General features: G+C 40.0%; 1 protein-coding gene across 2 annotated transcripts in view; it reads right to left on the bottom strand.

Moving 5' to 3' along the window:
- Nucleotides 1-19,536, bottom strand: part of LOC309553742 (protein unc-13 homolog C-like) — a 621,348-nt gene that overhangs the window by 106,494 nt on the left and 495,318 nt on the right. For both annotated transcript variants that reach the window (XM_082255119.1, XM_082255120.1), the window contains one exon: nt 13,514-13,661. In XM_082255119.1, coding sequence (XP_082111245.1) covers nt 13,514-13,661 — 148 coding nt within the window. The remainder of the gene's footprint in view (nt 1-13,513; nt 13,662-19,536) is intronic.

The raw sequence follows: 19,536 nt of genomic DNA, 5'->3' as shown, positions 1-19,536 counted from the left end.
TCCCCACACTTCAGAAAGAATTCCAACTATCCAATCAGACATATTCCAATATATATGTACCAAACATTGCATATCCATATTACCACTATGACTTTATAAAATCCCCAAGCCTGCTTGGTTCTTCCTCGACACTCCTAAAATTCTACAAAAAGGGATCTCGCTCTCCTACAATATCCTCCAACAAAAATGGGTCTTTGTTAAAACAACCCCCCTATACAAATAGGAATCCGACCTTGGGTGCACATACACTGAGGATCAATGGGCTAAAGCCTGTAATGCACCATATATATTCACCTGTATCCTTCCATCATATTGACACAACGCTGGTACTTAACACCTGACAAAATGCCCAGATTCAATAAAAACCTAGACAACAAATGTTGGAGATTCTATGGTCAAAGAGGAGATATGCTTCACACCTTTTGGAGCTGTCCCAAACTGACAAACTATGGGACGTCAATCTCTGAATTATTATCAGAAGTCATCCAAACAACAGTTGTACACCTAGCTTAGCTCTCCTATCGTTAGAATTGGCACAATTCCCAGGCAAATTGCAAAACACCATAGCTTACATTTTATTGTCTGACAAACTCAATATTACCAAAAAATGAAAAAAATCCTAACCCCCCCCCCCCCATGTTGTGGAATGTGCTAGATGTAACACAACTCCACTGTACCTATGAACAAGTGTTAGTATCTACCACCTCTGGGATCCATGGTTAAAATGGAAAAAGATGGATCTATGATACGCACATCTTATATTCGACTGGTTTGGTCCTCCTAAATTTATTCAGGAAACATGCATCCAGTGTTAATTTTGGCAGCAAATTTCAATTTAGTTTTAGTCTTAGTCTTAGGACTAAAATGGCATTTTAGTTTTAGTCCCATTTTAGTCTTCTGCAAGTGTTTTAGTTTTAGTCGTATTTAATCGACTAAAACTCCAGTATATTTTAGTCGACTAAAATGCCATACATTTTAGTCGACTAAAACTAATTTTAGTCATCTATAATCAAATGGGTGTAGTTCAATTGTAATTTGTAATGCATTATTTAAGCATTTCTCTACAATTTCCAAACTCATTATATACTACTGCTGGTCCTGGAGTGAAAAATATAATATGTTATTATTTATGCTTTGAGCATGCACCAGTGTTAATTTTTGGCAGCAAATTTTGATTTAGTTTTAGTTATAGTCTTTTGACTAAAATGCCATTTTAGTTTTAGTTGTATTTTAGTCTTAAGACTAAAATGCCATTTTAGTTTTAGTCGTATTTTAGTCATCTGAATTGTGTTAGTCGACGAAAACGTTTTAGTCAGTTTTAGTCGACGAAATTAACACTGCATGCATCACATGTTAGTAATGCATGTCTCCTCCCAAAACAAGAATAACCATGGAATACATACATACAATTTTGAGAATGTATACTCTTGCACAACTGTCAAGGACACTGATTCTTATTCTTTCTCACTGATACTTCTCACAACTGGCACTCCTCCACAATTTGTGGAAAGAGTTATTGGAATCTAGTGTTTTCTATTCCCCTGACACAGATTGTTTCAAGATGGGTGTTCGCGATAATAAACTCCAATCTTCACATTATACCTTATATTTAGCACGACTTTTAGTGAATAAAATGTTCATCACACTCTAATTTTATGTCATATACATTAAACTAAATGTACCTTGTTTTACTGAATATTGATATACGACAAAGTCTATTTCTTACTTGTTATCTGTTGTTCCACACATATGGGGGGGTTCTAAAACTGATGCACACAGAATGTTGTACAGCTGTGCATAGTAACCAATCAGCTTCTAACTTCAGCTTGTTCAATTAAGCTTTGACAATAAAACCTGGAAGCTGATTGGTTACTTTATACAGCTGCACCAGATTCTATGTGCACCAGTTTTAATAAATCTCCCCCACAATGTTGTTTTAAACATTGTAACCACAGTGATTTGACAACATTGCACATCTTTAGCCATATAAATTGAGGAATTAAATTTTATGCAGACTTTTTAAAATGAAGGAAGGGGTTAGGTAATTGCAACATGGTGGTTTTACAACTTTCACACCTTCTATCCTGCTTTTGGACAATGGTGAAAGAATTAAGGTGGCTGTACTACCAGAATAGATTTAAATGCTGGTACACCTTTTTGACACTCATTGGACCTGAAGAAATGGCTTTGAGAAACTACTAAACACCCTCAACATTACAGAACAAGTCCAGTTAAATGTTATTAGCTATACTATGACCTGGATAAATATGAACTTCCACAGACTTGAAGCATTCCACAATTTTTTTATTTATTTATTTTTTTTAATTTCACATTTTTATATATGTGAAAATGAAAAACAAACAATGAAAAACAATGAAAAAAAAAATAAAGTTCATATATTATTTGTTAGAAAACTAGAGCTAGATAGATAGATAGAAAATTAGGGAGAAGCAGGGTAAACTAAGAGTTACCAATGGGTTAAATAGGAATAATATATTTTTTTTTGCTTGTCAGGTTGCTTTGACTGACAACATACCTAGAGCGAAGCCCATCCCTTTGATCTGCAGATGAATGAAAAAGAGTAGATACAAAAGTAAAAATGCTACTTTGTAACTCTCTATCTCGTTTTTGAACTGTGTTTATAAACACTGTGTCAGAAGTTAAATTTTTTGACAGCAGTAAATATTACAGCTGCTGTATTTGCATGGCAACTTCTGACTGCCATTTTGACAGTCAGGAATTGCTGGCAAGTGTGTGTGTGTGTTCCTTTAAACAGCAAAGAAGCAAAGGGACAGGATGTTCCATACATGTCCTATGTCCTATGCACTTTGTAAGTACATCAAGTGTCAGCAACTGAATAAAGATATTGTATTAATGAAACTCTAAGTCCATTGTCTTGTATTTAAAGTACTGTCAAGATAATGTTACTTTCATGTTAGTGTAACCCAGTCTATTACATTATGCAATATAGTAATATATGGATGACCTAATTTAAGGGTCTCTCATATATACACTGCTCAAAAGAATTAAGGGAACATTTTTAAAACAAAGTATAGCATCAAGTCAAATAAACTGCTGGGATATTGATCTGGTCAGTTAAGTAGCAGAAGGGGTTGTTGATAAGTTTCAGCTGCTTTGGTGTTAGTGAAATTAACAACAGGTGCACTAGATGGGCAACAATGAGACGGCCTCCAAAACAGAAATGGTGTTACTGGTGGAAGCAACTGAAATTTTTCCCTACTCATCATTTCTGTCTGTTTTTCACTAGTTTTGCATTTGGCCAAGGTCAGTGTCACTACTGGTAGCATGGGGCGATACCTGAACCCTATAGAGGTTGCACAGGCAGTCCAACTCCTCCAGGATGGCACATCAATACGTGCTATTGCCAAAAAGTTTGCAGTGTCTCCCAGCACAGTCTCAAGAGTATGGAGATTCCAGGAGACAGGCAGTTACTCTAGGAGATATGGACAGGGCCATATAAGGTCCTTAACCCATCAGCAGGACCGATATCTGCTCCTTTGTTCAAGGAGGAACAGGATGATTACTGGCAGAGCCCTACAAATACCTCCAGCAGGCCAATGGTGTGAAAGTCTCTGGCCAAACAATCAGAAACAGACTTCATGAGGGTGGCCTGAGGGCTCAAAGTCCTCTAGTGGGCCATGTGCTCACTGCCCAGCATGGAGGAGCTCGATTGGCATTTGCCATTGAACACCAGAATTGGCAGGTCTGCCACTGGCACCCTGTGCTTTGAGACGTGAAAGGGTCTGGCGAAGCCGTGGAGAACGTTATGCTGCCTGTAACATTGTTCAGCATGACACGTTGTGACCATCAGTGATGGTCTGGGGAGGCATATCCATGGAGGGACGCACAGTCCCCTACAGGCTAGAAAATGGCACCCTGACTGCCATTAGGTATTGGGATGAACTCCTTGGACCTCATGTCAGACCCTACACTGGTGCAGTAGGTTCTGGGTTCATCCTGGTGCACGACAATGCCCGGCCTCATGTGGTGAGAGTATGCAGCCAGTTCCTGGAGAATGAAAGAACTGATACCATTGAATGGCTCCCGTGCTAGCCCTATGTAAATCCAAAAGAATGTCACTAGGACATTATATTTCGGTCCATTTGACGCTGCCAGATTGCACCTCAGTCTGTTCAGAAGCTCAGTGATGCCCTGGTCCGGATTTGGGAGGAAATACCCCAGAACACCATCCATCCTCTCATTAGGAGCATGCCCTGACATCGTCAGGCATGCAATCAAGCATGCGAGGGCCATAAAAACTACTGAGACCATTTTGAGTTGCTACAGTAAAATTTTAGCAAAATGGACTAGCCTGCTGCATAATTTTTTCACTTTTATTTTCTAGGTGCCTTTGTTTTCAGCCGTCTGTAGGTTGATCATTTTAATTTCCATCGAACTATGTGGCATGCTTTCATTCCTAACACATTACCCAGTCCATATCAGTATAGATATCCAGCATGGCATTTTCCCTATTGAAATCTGATGTGTTTTCAAAGTGTTCCTTTAATTTTTTTAAGCAGTGTAATATTGAAAGCATAGGAAGTACAATTTAAATTAGGTTTATTAAACACAAATTATTTAAAGTTATTTAATATTTTCATTTCTTAAGTGATTAATTAAAAAAAAAAAAAAGATTCAGACAAACTTTTACTGCTTATACTTGATGCAGGTAAATAAACAGGTAAATAAACAGGGGCCAGAGTGCATTCCTGCTATATTAATTATCAAAAACTCAAAACCACCACCTTCCTGTCACTTTAACATATGGATTTCTAAGGCATAAGTGACACTAGGTTAACACAGCATGTATAACGATGCTGTATATTATTGTCTAACAAATCTCCTTTAGCGAAAAACAAAATATTCAGACAAGTCTGGGGATTTGGAGATAGTGATTCTCATGGAAACATATTGGAAAATTAAAGCTTGACTTTGGCATTTCAATCCACATAAGATGAGCTTCCTTTGAAAGGAGATTTGTCAAATGAATTTCCAACCTACTATGATTGATTTCATCGTTTCAAACTTTTTCTGCTACTGTACATCAAGAATATGTGCCAGTGACAGAATCAATAATGTGACCCTTTGAAGGGAGAACAGATTCTCTTTTAGTACATTGTAGGAGGTGATTTTATTTATTACTTTCCTTTCATCAGAAAGAAAACATGGGAATGGGTGTTAAAATAAATCTATGCTCAAAACTGAAAGTGGAACTAAACCCTTCTTTTAAAAACATTGCTGGCATCACAGGCAGGTTTTATTGTATAAGAGGCTCAATAAGTCTCTTCTGCAAAATGAGTGTGTAAATCCCACCATTTGAGAGCATACACAGAAGTATCATCATCTCTGGCTGGCCAAACAAGATGGCTGAAGACAATGAACCTGGAAGAAGACCATGCAAAAATGTAAGTGGCCTTGGTGGAGCAACAAAGGAGATTGCAGACATCACAGTGTTGAAAGGGTCCCTTTAGCAGGTAAGCCTTCAAAGATTTGCAAACATGCTGTACATGCTTGCACGCTATGCATAAAACCCTAGGAACCAGCAGATGAACCTAATTCCGCTTTAACTCAATGCTAGATTGCTGAGATACTGTAGCTAAAGAGCAATAGAAGAGCTTTAATACTTATCTTTCCAGGAGAAAATGCAGCTTTAGGCTTCCACCAGTGCTGATCATATGATCAAAAACCTAGGTATACTGACCTCCCTTTAAAGGGGAGGATCAGAGTTTAGATTAGCTGGTCTTACCCCTCAAGGGTATCACCTAAACAAATGCCTGGTTATTTGGTTAGTTGACCAAGAACTGGAGGTTACATCGAAGCAGCATTTTTTTCAAGAGCGTACCGTTTATGTATTCATTTCAATAAGACTAACATAATTTCAACTTAAAATTTGAACAGTTTGGGCTTAGGTCTGCTACCAAAAAAACATATGAAGAAAAATTTGAGCATTGTAAGTCAATGACCTTATACACGTATTAGAAACAATTTAGTTTGACTTTTTTTTTGCAGAATGCGTGTTCCACGTCCATGATTTAGAAGCTAGACAAAGACAGATGACTAGTACCTAGAAATATTATTTCTTACCTTGTTTACAAGGTTAACAAGTTCTGGCATGTGATCATGCATCTCTTGTTCCTGATAGTTGGTGGTGGGGTTAAAGGACACCGTGTAGACACACAGTGTGCCTGTATTTCATAGTCTGTTCAGCCTGAGTCAAGGACCAACACTGGCCACATTAACTACTTGCCGACTGCCTAACGTCTATCTACGTCGGCAGTAAGCTCCTCACAGGCAAAGCAACATAGCACTACGTCGCTAGCCTGTGAGGCTCTAGGGAGCGAGCGCACTCCACTGGAGGCGTGCTCCCACTCGCTCACAGACCCCCCGTGCGAGTGACCGGCGGACCCAATGTCCGCCGGTCACTCGCGATCGTCGGTTACACCGGGAGAAAGGCAGGCAGCTAATGTAAACAAAGCCGCCTGTCTTTCTCCCCTGTGTAACAGCACAGATCATACGGTCCTGCTATGTAGGACCGTTGATCTGTGCTGTTACACACACAGCCACATCCAATCACAGTAAGAATCCCGTCCCTAGGGACACAATTAAACCCCTCCTTCTCTGCAAGTGTCATTTTTACAGTAACAGTGCATATGTATAGCACTGATTACTGTAGTAATGTCACTGGTACCCCCAAAAGTGTCAAAAATGTCAGTCTGGGGTCCGATCTGTCCGCCGCAATGTCGAAGTCCCGCAAAAAAAACGCAGATCGCCGCTAATTCCTCGTTAAAAAAAAAACAATAAAAATGACAAAAATCTTTCCCTTAGTTAGTAAATGCAATAACTTTTGCGCAAACCAATCAAAATATGCTTTTTGCAATTTTTTTTACCAAACATATGTAGCAGAAAACAAATTGGCCTAAAATGTTAAAAAAAGTTTGATTTTTACATTTTTTTGGGGGGGGGGGGAATTTCATATAAAAAAATTTAAAAAATATTGTTATTTTTGCAAAATTGTCGCTCTTTTTTTGTTTATAGCACATGATCAAAAAATCGCACAGGTGATCAAATACCACCAAAAGAAAGCTCTGTTTGTGGGAAAAAAAGGACGTCAAATTTATTTGGGTACAGCGTCGCACGACCGAGCAATTGTACGTTAAAATCACGCAGTGCCAAATCGCAAAATAGGCCCTGTCAGAAAGGGGGTAAAATCTTCCGGGGCTTAAGTGGTTAAAACAGATCAGCTTGCAGGCGTTTCTCATATAATTCTGTATCAGCAATGTACTACAACAATGACATTGCTTTAATTAGGGGACATTTTAACTTGTATTTTCACAAGCTCAGACGTATGACCAGTTAACGACAAGTACAATCTTATGGATTTAGCTATTGGAACATTACGGTGAAAAAAGATGCTAGTTTACTTTGTTTTCTTTAGATTACCAAGAAGAAAATAAAAATCATTTAGGTACAATGTGCCTCCTTAAACAGTCTAAATTCAAATGTAGAGTTAAGAATCAATAGTTTTTAATGATTTCAGGTGGAATTTAAAAGGAGAAGCAGAAAAATAGTCTAGAAACCAGTAATTCATTGCAATTTTTTATTTTGAATTTCTATAAAGAGACAAGAGAGTAGTGTGCTTATAGGTCTGTAATTCACATATTGATAGCAAAAGGTAGTGCTGGATTTGCATCAAGCACTTGTAAAGAGTAATTAGCTAAATTTTATTGGATTGGAACCTAGCACTAGTGTGGTGTGAGAACAAAGACTTCAGAGCAGTTTATTGGAGACTTTACCATGGACAGAATCCACATGCTGCACTGTCTGTAGAAAAAAGGCATCAATTCTGCATCTTTTTTTATTCTGTATTGTTTTAATATCCTAAATTCTAGCTAGACAGAACTGAATTTCTGTAAATGCAATAGACATTCATTGGATGCCTAGTCTATGCTTTTGAATAGAAATATTGCATTCTTGAAGTTAAATGTTTTTAAAAATATATTTTTCACCTTTCTTAAATCTCAGACTTGCCAAAGTATTGGTGTCAAATGCTATCAGTCCCATGCCCAACACTATATTTGACAGAAATCTGGTGTGAAAAAGAAACAATTTAAGGTCTCACAGCTCATCTACTACAAAGGAAGACTGCTGAAATTGTACCCACCTTTTAATGATGACATCATTTGCTAGACCATTAGTGGAGGGTGGGACCGATGGCAGAGTAGAGGACAAGTTAATGGTGGAGCACAATTGTGGGCATGGCCAAATTGCACTGACAGTGTGAGAGTGTAAGGGGGTATGAGCCTACTCTACTCTGGGTCAAGAGTATGCAATGCACAAAGCAACATGCAGCATGAAGATGTCAATGGTAAATAAAGTGCAAATGCCTCTATAAATGCCTTCTTCCTCCCCATGAATGAAATACATGTATGAGAGTATAAATGAAAGTGTGAACGCTGGAAAGTACAGTACATGTATATATTCTGTGAATGGAGGAGGAGCAGCCAAAGGACAGGATCACCACTGCCCATTCACAGAACATGATACATTGTGGGATAGTAGTAATATGAGAAATATAAATAGCAACTAGGGCAGAAGGGGGAAGGCAAGTTGCCCAACATTCCCCAGTAGCAGTGGTTGCTGTTAACTCTTACAATGCCCGATAAAAGACGCTCAGTGCAGCGCCTGAAAACTATGAAAGAATCACCGCACAGAAGATTTTTACCAGAAGTTATAGCTTGCAGATAATGGGATACACACCGTTACAAAAACAAATATATTTAGTGCTGCCCCCCCCCCCAAAAACAAAACAAAACAAAAAAAAAAACGGAGCTTTTATGCATGTCTTATACCTCCAATCTGTCCCTTATCTCCTTATCTCATCACCTTTAAAACAAATTCGAAGATGCCCATAGAGTCCTATGTATAAGGTCTAACAAGAAATAGATGACATATACTGTAGGAGAAAAAAAAAATATATATATATATATATATATATATATATATATATATATATTTATTTTTATTTTTTTTCCTCCTCTGAGTGGAGAGAAAGATACATTGTATCTCACTCTCTGCCAGCGGAGAAAAATGTAAATAAAGTGTGTGTGTACAAAAAAAAAAAAAGAAACAAAAGAAACAAATAGTTCAAGGTATGCTCTAGGTCAGGGGTGGGGAACCTGCGGCCCGCAAGCTGCATGCGGCCCTCACGATCGTTACGTCCGGCCCGCACAATCGTTGTGTCCACCCTCCCCCTTGCCGCTGTGTCAGAAGGAGCCGATTGCTCCGTCCTGACACTGAGTCTTTGAAAAGCGCCCCAAGCCCGCCCATTTGTGTGACAATAGCGAATGAAAATTCGCTATTGTCTCACGGATCCTCCTCCTCCTTGGCCAATGCCATTGGCCGAGGAGGAGGCGGGACATGGGAGGACTCGAAGAGACGCGGGGACTGAAGAGAGGAAGCCGCCGCTACAACAGGTAAGTCAAGTGCACTGGTCTGGGGGGCTTGGCACGCTGTTCACTCTGCATTGAAGGGGGCATGATGATCTCTGCATTGTGGTCAGTCTGCATTGTAAGGGGGCATGATGATCTCTGCATTGTGGTCAGTCTGCATTGTAAGGGGGCACAATGATTTCTGCATTGTGGTCAGTCTGAATTGTAAGGGGGCACGATGATCTCTGCATTGTGGTCAGTCTGCATTGAAGGGGGCACGATGATCTCTGCATTGTGGTCAGTCTGCATTGTAAGGGGGCACGCTGTGGTCAGTCTGCATTGAAAGGGGGCACGCTGTGGTCAGTCTGCATTGAAAGGGGGCACGCTGTGGTCAGTCTGCATTGAAAGAGGGCATGCTGTGGTTAGTCTGCATTGAAAGGGGGCACGCTGTGGTCAGTCTGCATTTAAAGGGGGCACGCTGTGATCAGTCTGCATTGAAAGGGGCACGCTGTGGTCTCTCTGCATTGAAAGGGGGCACGCTGTGGTCTCTCTGCATTGAAAGGGGGCACACTGTGGTCTCTCTGCATTGAAAGGGGGCACGCTGTGGTCTCTCTGCATTGAAAGGGGGCACGCTGTTGTCACTCTGCATTGAAGGGGGGCACGCTGTGGTCAAATATAACAGGCTAATTTAAGTTGATCATTTTGTACAGCCCCCGAATGATGTTACAAAAATCCAAATGGCCCTTGGCAGAAAAAAGGTTCCCCACCTCTGCTCTAGGTCATTGTCAGTGGTAATGTTTCGGTCAAGGTAAGGGTCAAAGGTCAAGTCCAGGGTCAGTAAATTTTAGGTAGCATTTTTTAAATTAACATTATTGTCAGTTAGTGTCAGTGTGGTTTAGATAGGATATAAAAAATGAAAAATGCACACCATTAATTCTGGGCCCTACTATAGGTACAAAAAAAAAAAACATCCACATATGTGGTATAACTGCAAATGTCAGGAGCAGGAGAATTTATTTTGGGTTGTTCTTTGGTGGTAACTCATTATAATAGCAACAATTATACAGCTAAATTTAAAAATAAAAATGTTTTACTATTTTTTGTTTACAGTTTTCCTTTGATAATAAAAAAAAAAAAAAAAAATCAGGAGATATCTGTTACCATTTACCACTAAACGAAAGACCAATTTAACCTGAAAAAATGTATAATTCACCTGGATACACTAAGTAGTTTCAATCATATGTACAGTTTTACTAACATATGTTAAAGTTGCAAAATTGGGTCTGGGCGTTAAGGCTTGTTTTACCCTCGGACATGAAGGGTTAAGAAGCTTTTATGAGGACACTTCCTTGCTATCCATTGCATTAATACTGAAACATCTTTAAGAGAAGATGAACTGCAAAATAGCAAATAACTATAATAACTGCTATGCTGTTAACCATATAGTATATATTCTCTCTTGGTTCCCTTAAAATACATTGACAGAAAACCCTTACATAAGCTATTTAATTTGGAAAGTAATTTTTATAAAAAGGGAAGTTCCATACTTGCATACAAATCATATATAATATGCACCTACCACCAGATATTTCTATTGAAAGTTATTTTATTCACTAGCAAGGTACTATCTGCTGTATGCACAGGTTATTTCATACAATAGATACGTTCTCAGAAATCTGCTGCATGCCTATACAGCCAATATCTTAAAAACCTTTTACCATTCATTTAGAATACATAGATTACATAGAAATAAAAATATATGCAATGAGTTCTGTTCACAATGTGCATTTCAGTTATCGTTGTTAGCATAAAAGCCTCATGATATGGCTTTTATATAGGAAAAAAATGCCAAGAGTTATGTGAAATGTACCAATATTGAAAAGTACTCTAAAATTACTTCTAATCAGAGTCACTTAAATCTGTATGTAACTAAGGGTTTTGTACCTTGACATAAAAAAGAATTCCTGGAAATAAGAAAAAAGATTTTCATAGAAATAAGTAGCAGTGAGCTTTTAATAAAAGTGGACAAATTGCAACAGCAAAGTGCAAGATGGGCTGTAAGTTTCAATGTGCAATTTTGTAGGGATTTCAAAGTCTCTCTCTTTTTTATGGAAACCACAGGGCTGTGTATTAGAATGTATATTCACAAAAACTAGTAGGTTTTAAAGTTTCTTCTCAAACTGTTTGTGTATATTTCAACTAATCTCAGCTCATTTAGAAAGTTGATAAGTTTCAGTTTGCGAAACTAAGCTAGAAAATGCATGCCCACTAAAAAAATGTTTTTTGGGCTTTCAGTGATTCATATCATGTTATATATTACTGCCGAACGACACAGAGTTTTAGCTGGACATGAACGTTGTGGGAAAGTATGACATCTTATGAAATTGACCATGACAGGTGAAAGAATATAAGCTGATAGTGCAAGGATGGGATTTGAAGACAAAGTGATTTGATCATGGAACACGGGAAGAAAATGAAGAGAGATAGAGAGGAGCTGGGAAACCTTACCATTTACAGGAGATAGAGGGGATGTGCACAATCTGATCAAGGACCAATGGGTAAATAGGTAAGTTAGGGCTAAATAGGGTTGGGGAACAGAAAGGAAGATTAGTGTGGCAAGAAGAGAGGGGATAAAGTGTGAGCTGATTCAAGCTACAGGAGAGAAGAGGCAGAACAAGAATTGCTGCTAAGGGGTGGAGAGAGGAATGGTAGCTGATTACGTTTCATTGTAAAGGAATACATAAGAGTAACTGGTCATGGGCTAAAAGGTGAATAGAGGTTAATATAGGGAGCAGACTATAAACTGGAAGGAGGGTTCATCATGTATAAACCATTATGTCTTAGGGAACATACTCTTTCTCCTGATGTGGGTGAAATAATGGTGTAGCTTTTACACCTTCTATGACGCATTTCTGATATTTCTGGGCATTTTGGGAGGGGCAGGGCTTGGCACATTACAACTTTTAGGCTGAATTTATTGTATGCGTTGGAGTACTCTATGATAGCCCAGGGGAGGTATTCAGAGACAAAGAACTATAGAAATGATAGATTGATGGAGAATAGGGTATGCAGAATGCTAAAGACACTGCTCAAAAAACTGGTAATAAAGCAGCAGTCACAGGGCTTGGAGCTGAGAAACTGTACAAAAGCACAGGGGATCCAAAAGTGTGTGGTCCTGAATATAACAGATGACAGTGATCAAGATAGTGAGGAGTGGGATAGATAGGCAAGAGAATCTACCACAGAAAGTGAGGAGGGATCTTTTAAAGAATGTCGTACAGATATTGGAGGAGAGACCTGCCACACAATGTATTTTGGGGAGAACTGCAAGAAAATACAGTGTTGCCAGTTTTGCCACACAACCTAGTGTGAATCTGGGGAAGGGTAGGGAGGTTATTGTTAAAAAGGATATCTCTAACAAAACATGGGCACCATCAAGGCTGGGACCAGACAAATTAGAATCCATGTATGGGCGCTGTGGTTCTACCAATGAACTTCTATACAACTGCCCTGTCAGACTTTTTCCGTTCAATCAGCTTGAAACTTGAAAAGGGCTTTCCTCCTTTAGTCTAGTAAGTAGGAAACCTCTTCATTTTGCCTCTGAGCCCCACTAATAAGCTGTTTAAGCACACACACTGTGCAGCATTTAGGTTACATCTGCTACAGCTGTACGGAGTTTTCCCTCATCCTAACCTATCATTACTGTGGGTAGAATGAAGAGGCTTTCTACCTAGCTGCACAAAGGCCAAAGAAAAAAGGATCCTAGCAACGCAAGAGCTTTATCTGTCTTTTCTGGGTTTAGGAAAAAAAATGTACTATTTTTACGTTTCCATTGCTGTATAATCAAATAACCCCATACAATCAACAAACAATAACATGTCTCTAGTTTGAGTTAGGCAGAAAAGAGAGAAGCTGTGCTGATTCATTAAAGACAATTTGGATAATATACAGAATACTAATGAAGATGGCATCTCTGCCATTCCTTTAACTGCTGTTTATTTCTATATCTTTACTACTTGCCATGGATTGTAATTACTGGAAGAAAATAAATGAAGCACACTTACCTTGAGATGTCTGAGTATCTATAAATTTCTTTATCAAAGCATCAGTAGTTTGAGTGTATAAGCTAAGAGCATATTTCAGAGACTGGAGGTCTGGGCTCTTTTCCAAGAAATTCTTTTTCAGGCCACTTCCCCCGGCGTGAAAGTATTGCTATAGTAAAAACAGACATTAGGATAGGAGAAATTCATAAAGAATAGAAACTATGCTTCTATGCTGTAATCCTACATTATAAAAAAGCTGAATGTTTTATGAGTATGATTATGAGTGCAGCAACAACAATAGCAATCTATACCACTGATACTTGAAACATTGATGGCTCTTTGTAAAAAAAGACCCCTGACTAATTTTCTCTATATGTAAGCCTTGTTCTTTTGTATATAGCTGCTATAAGGAGCTTAAGTTGTATAGTTTTTGGGGTCAGATACATTAATATCAAGAGGTGGTGAATGACAGCAGAATCTATCGCACTTAGCTCTAACTTCTAACTTCTAACTTCTCGGTGAGGTGTTTTTCTTGTGACAAATATTCTGTATGTTTGACATTCCATATTTTCATGGCATGTATTTCATACATAGACTTACTTATTATCTCTGTAGTAATGGTTTATCAGTCATCTAATTGCATGGTTAAAGCAGTTTTAAATAAAAATGTATTATTCTGCAGCTTACTAATCCGCTCTGCCCCCTTTCCTGTCCAGCGCTCCAGTGACTGCTGGAGGGGCAGATCAAAGAGCGATGACTGATAGTCACTGCTCTGTGCTCTGAACAGACCCAAAAAATAAGCGATCAACTGTCACGTGATCACTCAGTTCTTAGTCTTAGAGCCAGTGGGGTACAGCTGCGTATTGTGTGTGTGTTTTTGTTTCCTGCATGTCTCTTTTAAAAAGTGTTAACTGGAGTTTAATTGTAATTTGTTTGTCAAGTCCATTTAAATCTGGAAGTCTAATACTACCCTGTCCCCAGACTGATAATTCTGCTGTCCAAGGGTGGCTACATTGCTCTTTAAGAGAGGATTTGTGTTACTAGCTAGATCCACAGGTAAAAATAAAGGGAAAAAAACCTTAAATACCCAAAATAATGCAGCCACTACATATAAAGATTGGTAAGCTGCTGTATATAAGTCAAACCATAAATTAATTTCAGTTGGTTTCAATCTAATAAATTGAAGAGAGAGAACAAAACCATCATGTACTGATAAAAAAACTGTAACCCTATGCTACAACTTAGAACCCATCCATCCACTGCATTGCAGTAACATATTGTAACCCACTAACACACTAAAATCATATCTATGCTACAACACACCACAACATACAATGTGCATTTTGACAATCTGCAATTAAAGAAAAATACAACTGGAGCTATATCTCCTTCTTTGGAGCCCACTCAAAATTAACAGACTGCAAATTTATCAAAACCACAATATACAATAAAGTGAAATGCTTTACTACATTTCAAAATGGTGTGATTGGGTTGGTAAATAGACAGCTAATATACATGTTTAAAGTGTATTTCCCCGTGCGCAGTTACATTTAAAAAAATAAAAATAAATAATAATACTTTAAAAAAAAGTATATCAGTATAGATGTTTTTTAGGCAACAGTGTCATAGCCAGCTTCCAGCAATTTCCAATTGAAAGACTTAGAATAGTATCTCTTCATTAACATACAATGAAGAAGCCCAGCTTCTAAAGCTGGGCACACATGGACTGAATCGGGAGACATTTGTCGGAAAGAAAAAAAAACACCTGATATTCAGCCGTGTGTATTTGTCCGACAGAAGCTGGCTGTTTGGCAAGTTTCTGATGGGGGTGCATGATGGAAAACCAGCAGCCGACCGACTCCAGATTAGCACTCTCAGCCAATGGGGGCCGTCAGAACACAACAGCTCAGCAGGGGAGATCGTTATACTAATTTCACATAGTTAGTATAGCGGCTCCACCAGAGCTGACAGTTTTTAAATTATGAATAGTGTGTAGCAGGCTTAAATCTTTAAACGCTTGTTAGGACTGACAGTGTTCAAATCCTGTTTATAACTGATAACATGGTCTGGCAGCACAATCCAGACAGAGTTAACCACTTCCTGCCCGTGCTATAGCAGAAAGATGGCTACATCACGACTTTAGTTTGCCGGGAGAGCTCCCATGGACATCCTCCTGTGATCGCACTGCTTGTGCACCCCCTGTGGCACGCTGGCAGCATGCTCCGTGATCACTGAGTCTTTCAGACTCAACTGATCACAGAATGGGCTTAAGGGCCAATCACAGTGGCCCTTTACCACATGATTAGCTGTGTCCAATGACAGCTGATCAAGGAAGTAAACACAAGCTGGCTATCAGCTTTTCTTTCCTCCTGATAACGTGAGGAGAGGAAAGCTGTACTGATAACCCAGTTGTGTTAAAGGGACACTGGCACTGATAATCAGGGCACTGATTTTCAGTGTCCTGATTATCAGTACAGTCCAAACAGTGCCCACCAGTGCTGCCAATCAGTGTCTTGCAGTGCTGTCAATTAGTGCTCATCAGTGCTGCCTATCAGTGCCCAACTGTGCGGCCAATCAGTGCTCATCAGTGCCTTCCCATCAGTGTCACCTATCAGTGCTGTCTACCAGTACCTATCAGTGCTCATTAGTGCCACCTATCAGTGTCTCATCAGCGCACATCAGTGAAGGAGAAAAACTACCTGTTTGCAAAGTTTTATAGCAAACTATGTTCAGCACAAAAATAAAATTCCCAGTAGTGATTAAATACCACCAAAAGAAAGCTCTATTTGTGTGAAAAAAAAATGGTAAAATGTTAACTTGGGTACAGTGTTTCATGACTGCGCAATTGTCATTCAAAATGCGACAGTGCTGAAAGCTGAAAATTAGCCCGGGCTGGAAGGGGGTAAAAATGCCCAGTAGGCAAGTGATTTATTATGACAAACACAGCTACTCAGTCCCTCAGAAACATAGAAAACTAAGTAGGATTTTTTAGCGCTGGAGTTATAAGAAAAACGCTTCTAAAATGAGAAGCAACATTTTAATTTCTTTTTAAGTTATGCTATGTGAATGAGAACATGTCACAAATTCAAAGTAGGTGTTATTTCAATTTAGCTGCAAAAGTGAAAATACACTTCAGTGATTTGTAATTTAGCATTTTGCACACTTCTGCCATTCTGCGAAGCCGGGAAGATTTAACGATTATTTCCTGACTCACTTGACAGTGCTAGAGGTTTCGGGATTGATTTTCGAAAACTGGAGAGTGCAAAATCTGGTGCAGCTCTGCATATAAACCAATCAGATTCACATTTTTTTTTGTAAAAGCCTAATTGAACAAGCTGAAGTTAGAAGCTGATTGGCTACCATGCACAGCTGCACTAGATGTTGCACTCTCCAATTTTAGTAAATCAACCCCCCTGATTTTTTTTCTAGGAAACAAGATGGAGGAACAGATAAAAGCATGAAAAAAGTGTGCTACCTGCCTGGCTGTAAAGTATGGAAAATGTGTGTAAATCACAAGATAAGTTGTACAGAATGACAAACCCTTTGGTAGATAAAACTGTAAAACTGTATATAGTTAAATTGATTCGTGAATTGCTTATTTTATTTTATTTTTATTTTTTTTCTTATTTATTATTATTTGCTTTAAGTTCTGCTTGAAACCTGAAATACTGTGATACATCAGGGCCTACATGACATTTAAGTGTTATCGCCAGGACTGTTTCATTTATTTACAATCATTTGCATTAAAAATATAATTTATCAAATGACATTTAAATAATAAAATGCAATGACATGTCAGAATGCTAATTATGGAGAGCAAAATGCTTTGGAGAATATATTATTATCCTTGATCTATAATTGGCTTGTATAAATATTTAACTGGAAAGGTAATTATGGCAGCCCAGGAGAGGTTTGACAATTCTTTGCTAAAGTTTGTTCTATATTTTTTTTTTTTTTAGGTCATTTTGTTTCAAAGTGCAAACTTGGTTTGACTTTCCAGCTATACTTTCATTTGTTCACATTCACAGTAAAGTGTGTTCAATTGGCAGCACTGCCTTCAAGAAGCCGATTAATTAAAACATAATTTGCATTCAGACTTTAATTTCTCAGTTGATTTCATTTTCACACAACATTGTTTATTGTTTGTGCTGCATGCTGCTCACTTAAAGGAGCCCTTACTGTAACATGTTAGTGAGATGAACAGTTACATACTAGAGAGCAAGCACATTAAATTGAACATTTTTCCACCCTGACTAAAATTAACCACTTCCATACCGAGTCATAGTAATATGACGTTGGCATGGTGGTTGTACGGATCCGGGCGGGCGTCATATGACGTCCGCCCGCTCTAGCTGCTACTGTGCGCCCCCGGGGGCGCGCAGCGCAGCGATCGGGGGTGAGGCTCGTCCCTCGGACATAGCCCATCCCTGATCAAGGTAAACAGCCAATAGAAATTGGCTGTTTACCACGTGATCGGCTGTGTCAATCACAGCCGATCACATGAGCGGCTCCAGCACGAGCCGCTCGTTCTCTCTGCAATGCGCGCCCCCGGGGGCGCGCAGAGCAGCGATCGGGGACGAGGCTCGTCCCTTGGACAGAGTCGATGCCCGATCTAGGTAAAGAGCCAATGAAATTGGCTCTTTACCACGTGACCGGCTGTGTCCAATCACAGCCGGTCACAAATGTCAACAGAGAACACGGTAACTAGCTGTCACCGTGTTCTCCTCCTCACACACTGATCCTGTGTGAGGAAGAAAGTGTGGTAACAGCTAGTTACCAAGTACAGTGCACCCCAAACACACTGATTGCCCCCCCCCCAATAAAGAGCACCTGTCACTAGCCCATCAAAGTACCCGAGTACCTGTCACCAGCCCATCAGGTACTCTGATGACAGGTACTCGGGTACTCTGATGGGCTGGTGACAGGTATTCAGGTACTCTGATGACAGGTACTCGGGTACTCTGATGACAGGTACTCGGGTACTCTGATGACAGGTACCCGGGTACTCTGATGACAGGTACTCGGGTACTCTGATGACAGGTACCCGGGTACTCTGATGACAGGTACTCGGGTACTCTGATGACAGGTACTCGGGTACTCTGATGACAGGTACTCGGGTACTCTGATGACGGGTACTCGGGTACTCTGATGACGGATACTCGAGTACTCTGATGACAGGTACTCGGGTACTCTGATGACAGGTATTCAGGTACTCTGATAACAGGTACTCGGGTACTCTGATGACAGGTACCCGGGTACTCTGATGACAGGTACTCGGGTACTCTGATGACAGGTACTCGGGTACTCTGATGACAGGTACTCGGGTACTCTGATGACAGGTACTCGGGTACTCTGATGAAAGGTACTCGGGTACTCTGATGACAGGTACTCGGGTACTCTGATGATGGATACTCGGGTACTTTGAGTACCTGTCAACGGAGTACCCGTCATCAGAGTACCTGAGTACCTGTCACCTACCCATCAGAGTACCCGAGTACCTTCCACCTGCTCATCAGAGTACCTGACGCCTGAAGTACCCGAGTACTTGCCGCCTGCTCATCAGTACTCATCAGTACCTATCACGTATCAGTATCACCTATCAGTATCAGTACTACTCATCAGTACCTATCACCTGCCTGTCACCTGCCCATCAGAGTACCGAGTACCTGTCACCTGCCTATCGGAGTACCCGAGTACCTGCCACCTGCTCATCAGTACCAGAGTACCTGTCACCTGCCCAACAAAGTACCCGAGTACCTGTCGCCCTTCATACAACCACCATGTCTAAGTCCAAAAAGGTTTATATACGTCCTCCGTTTAAACCTAAATACCGGTGTTATGGCAGCAGATAGCTGCCATAACCCTGGTATTTTTTTAAACGGTGGATGGTTGGCTTTCCGATAAGGGTGGTCCTAGCGGCGGATTCGCCGTGGGATCACCCTTCTGGGATGGCGGAAGAGGTGCCCCCCCCTCCCGCCGCGTCCGGTCCTTTTCCCCGCTTACCGGACCCGCCGACAGCGGGGAAAACTATCCGGTCCCGGCCT

Source organism: Pelophylax lessonae, assembly GCF_965119305.1.
Source record: "Pelophylax lessonae genome assembly, chromosome: 4".
Taxonomy (NCBI): Eukaryota; Metazoa; Chordata; class Amphibia; order Anura; family Ranidae; genus Pelophylax; species Pelophylax lessonae.
Note: the sequence above shows the minus strand (reverse complement) of the source record. Positions and strands in the feature narration are given on the sequence as shown.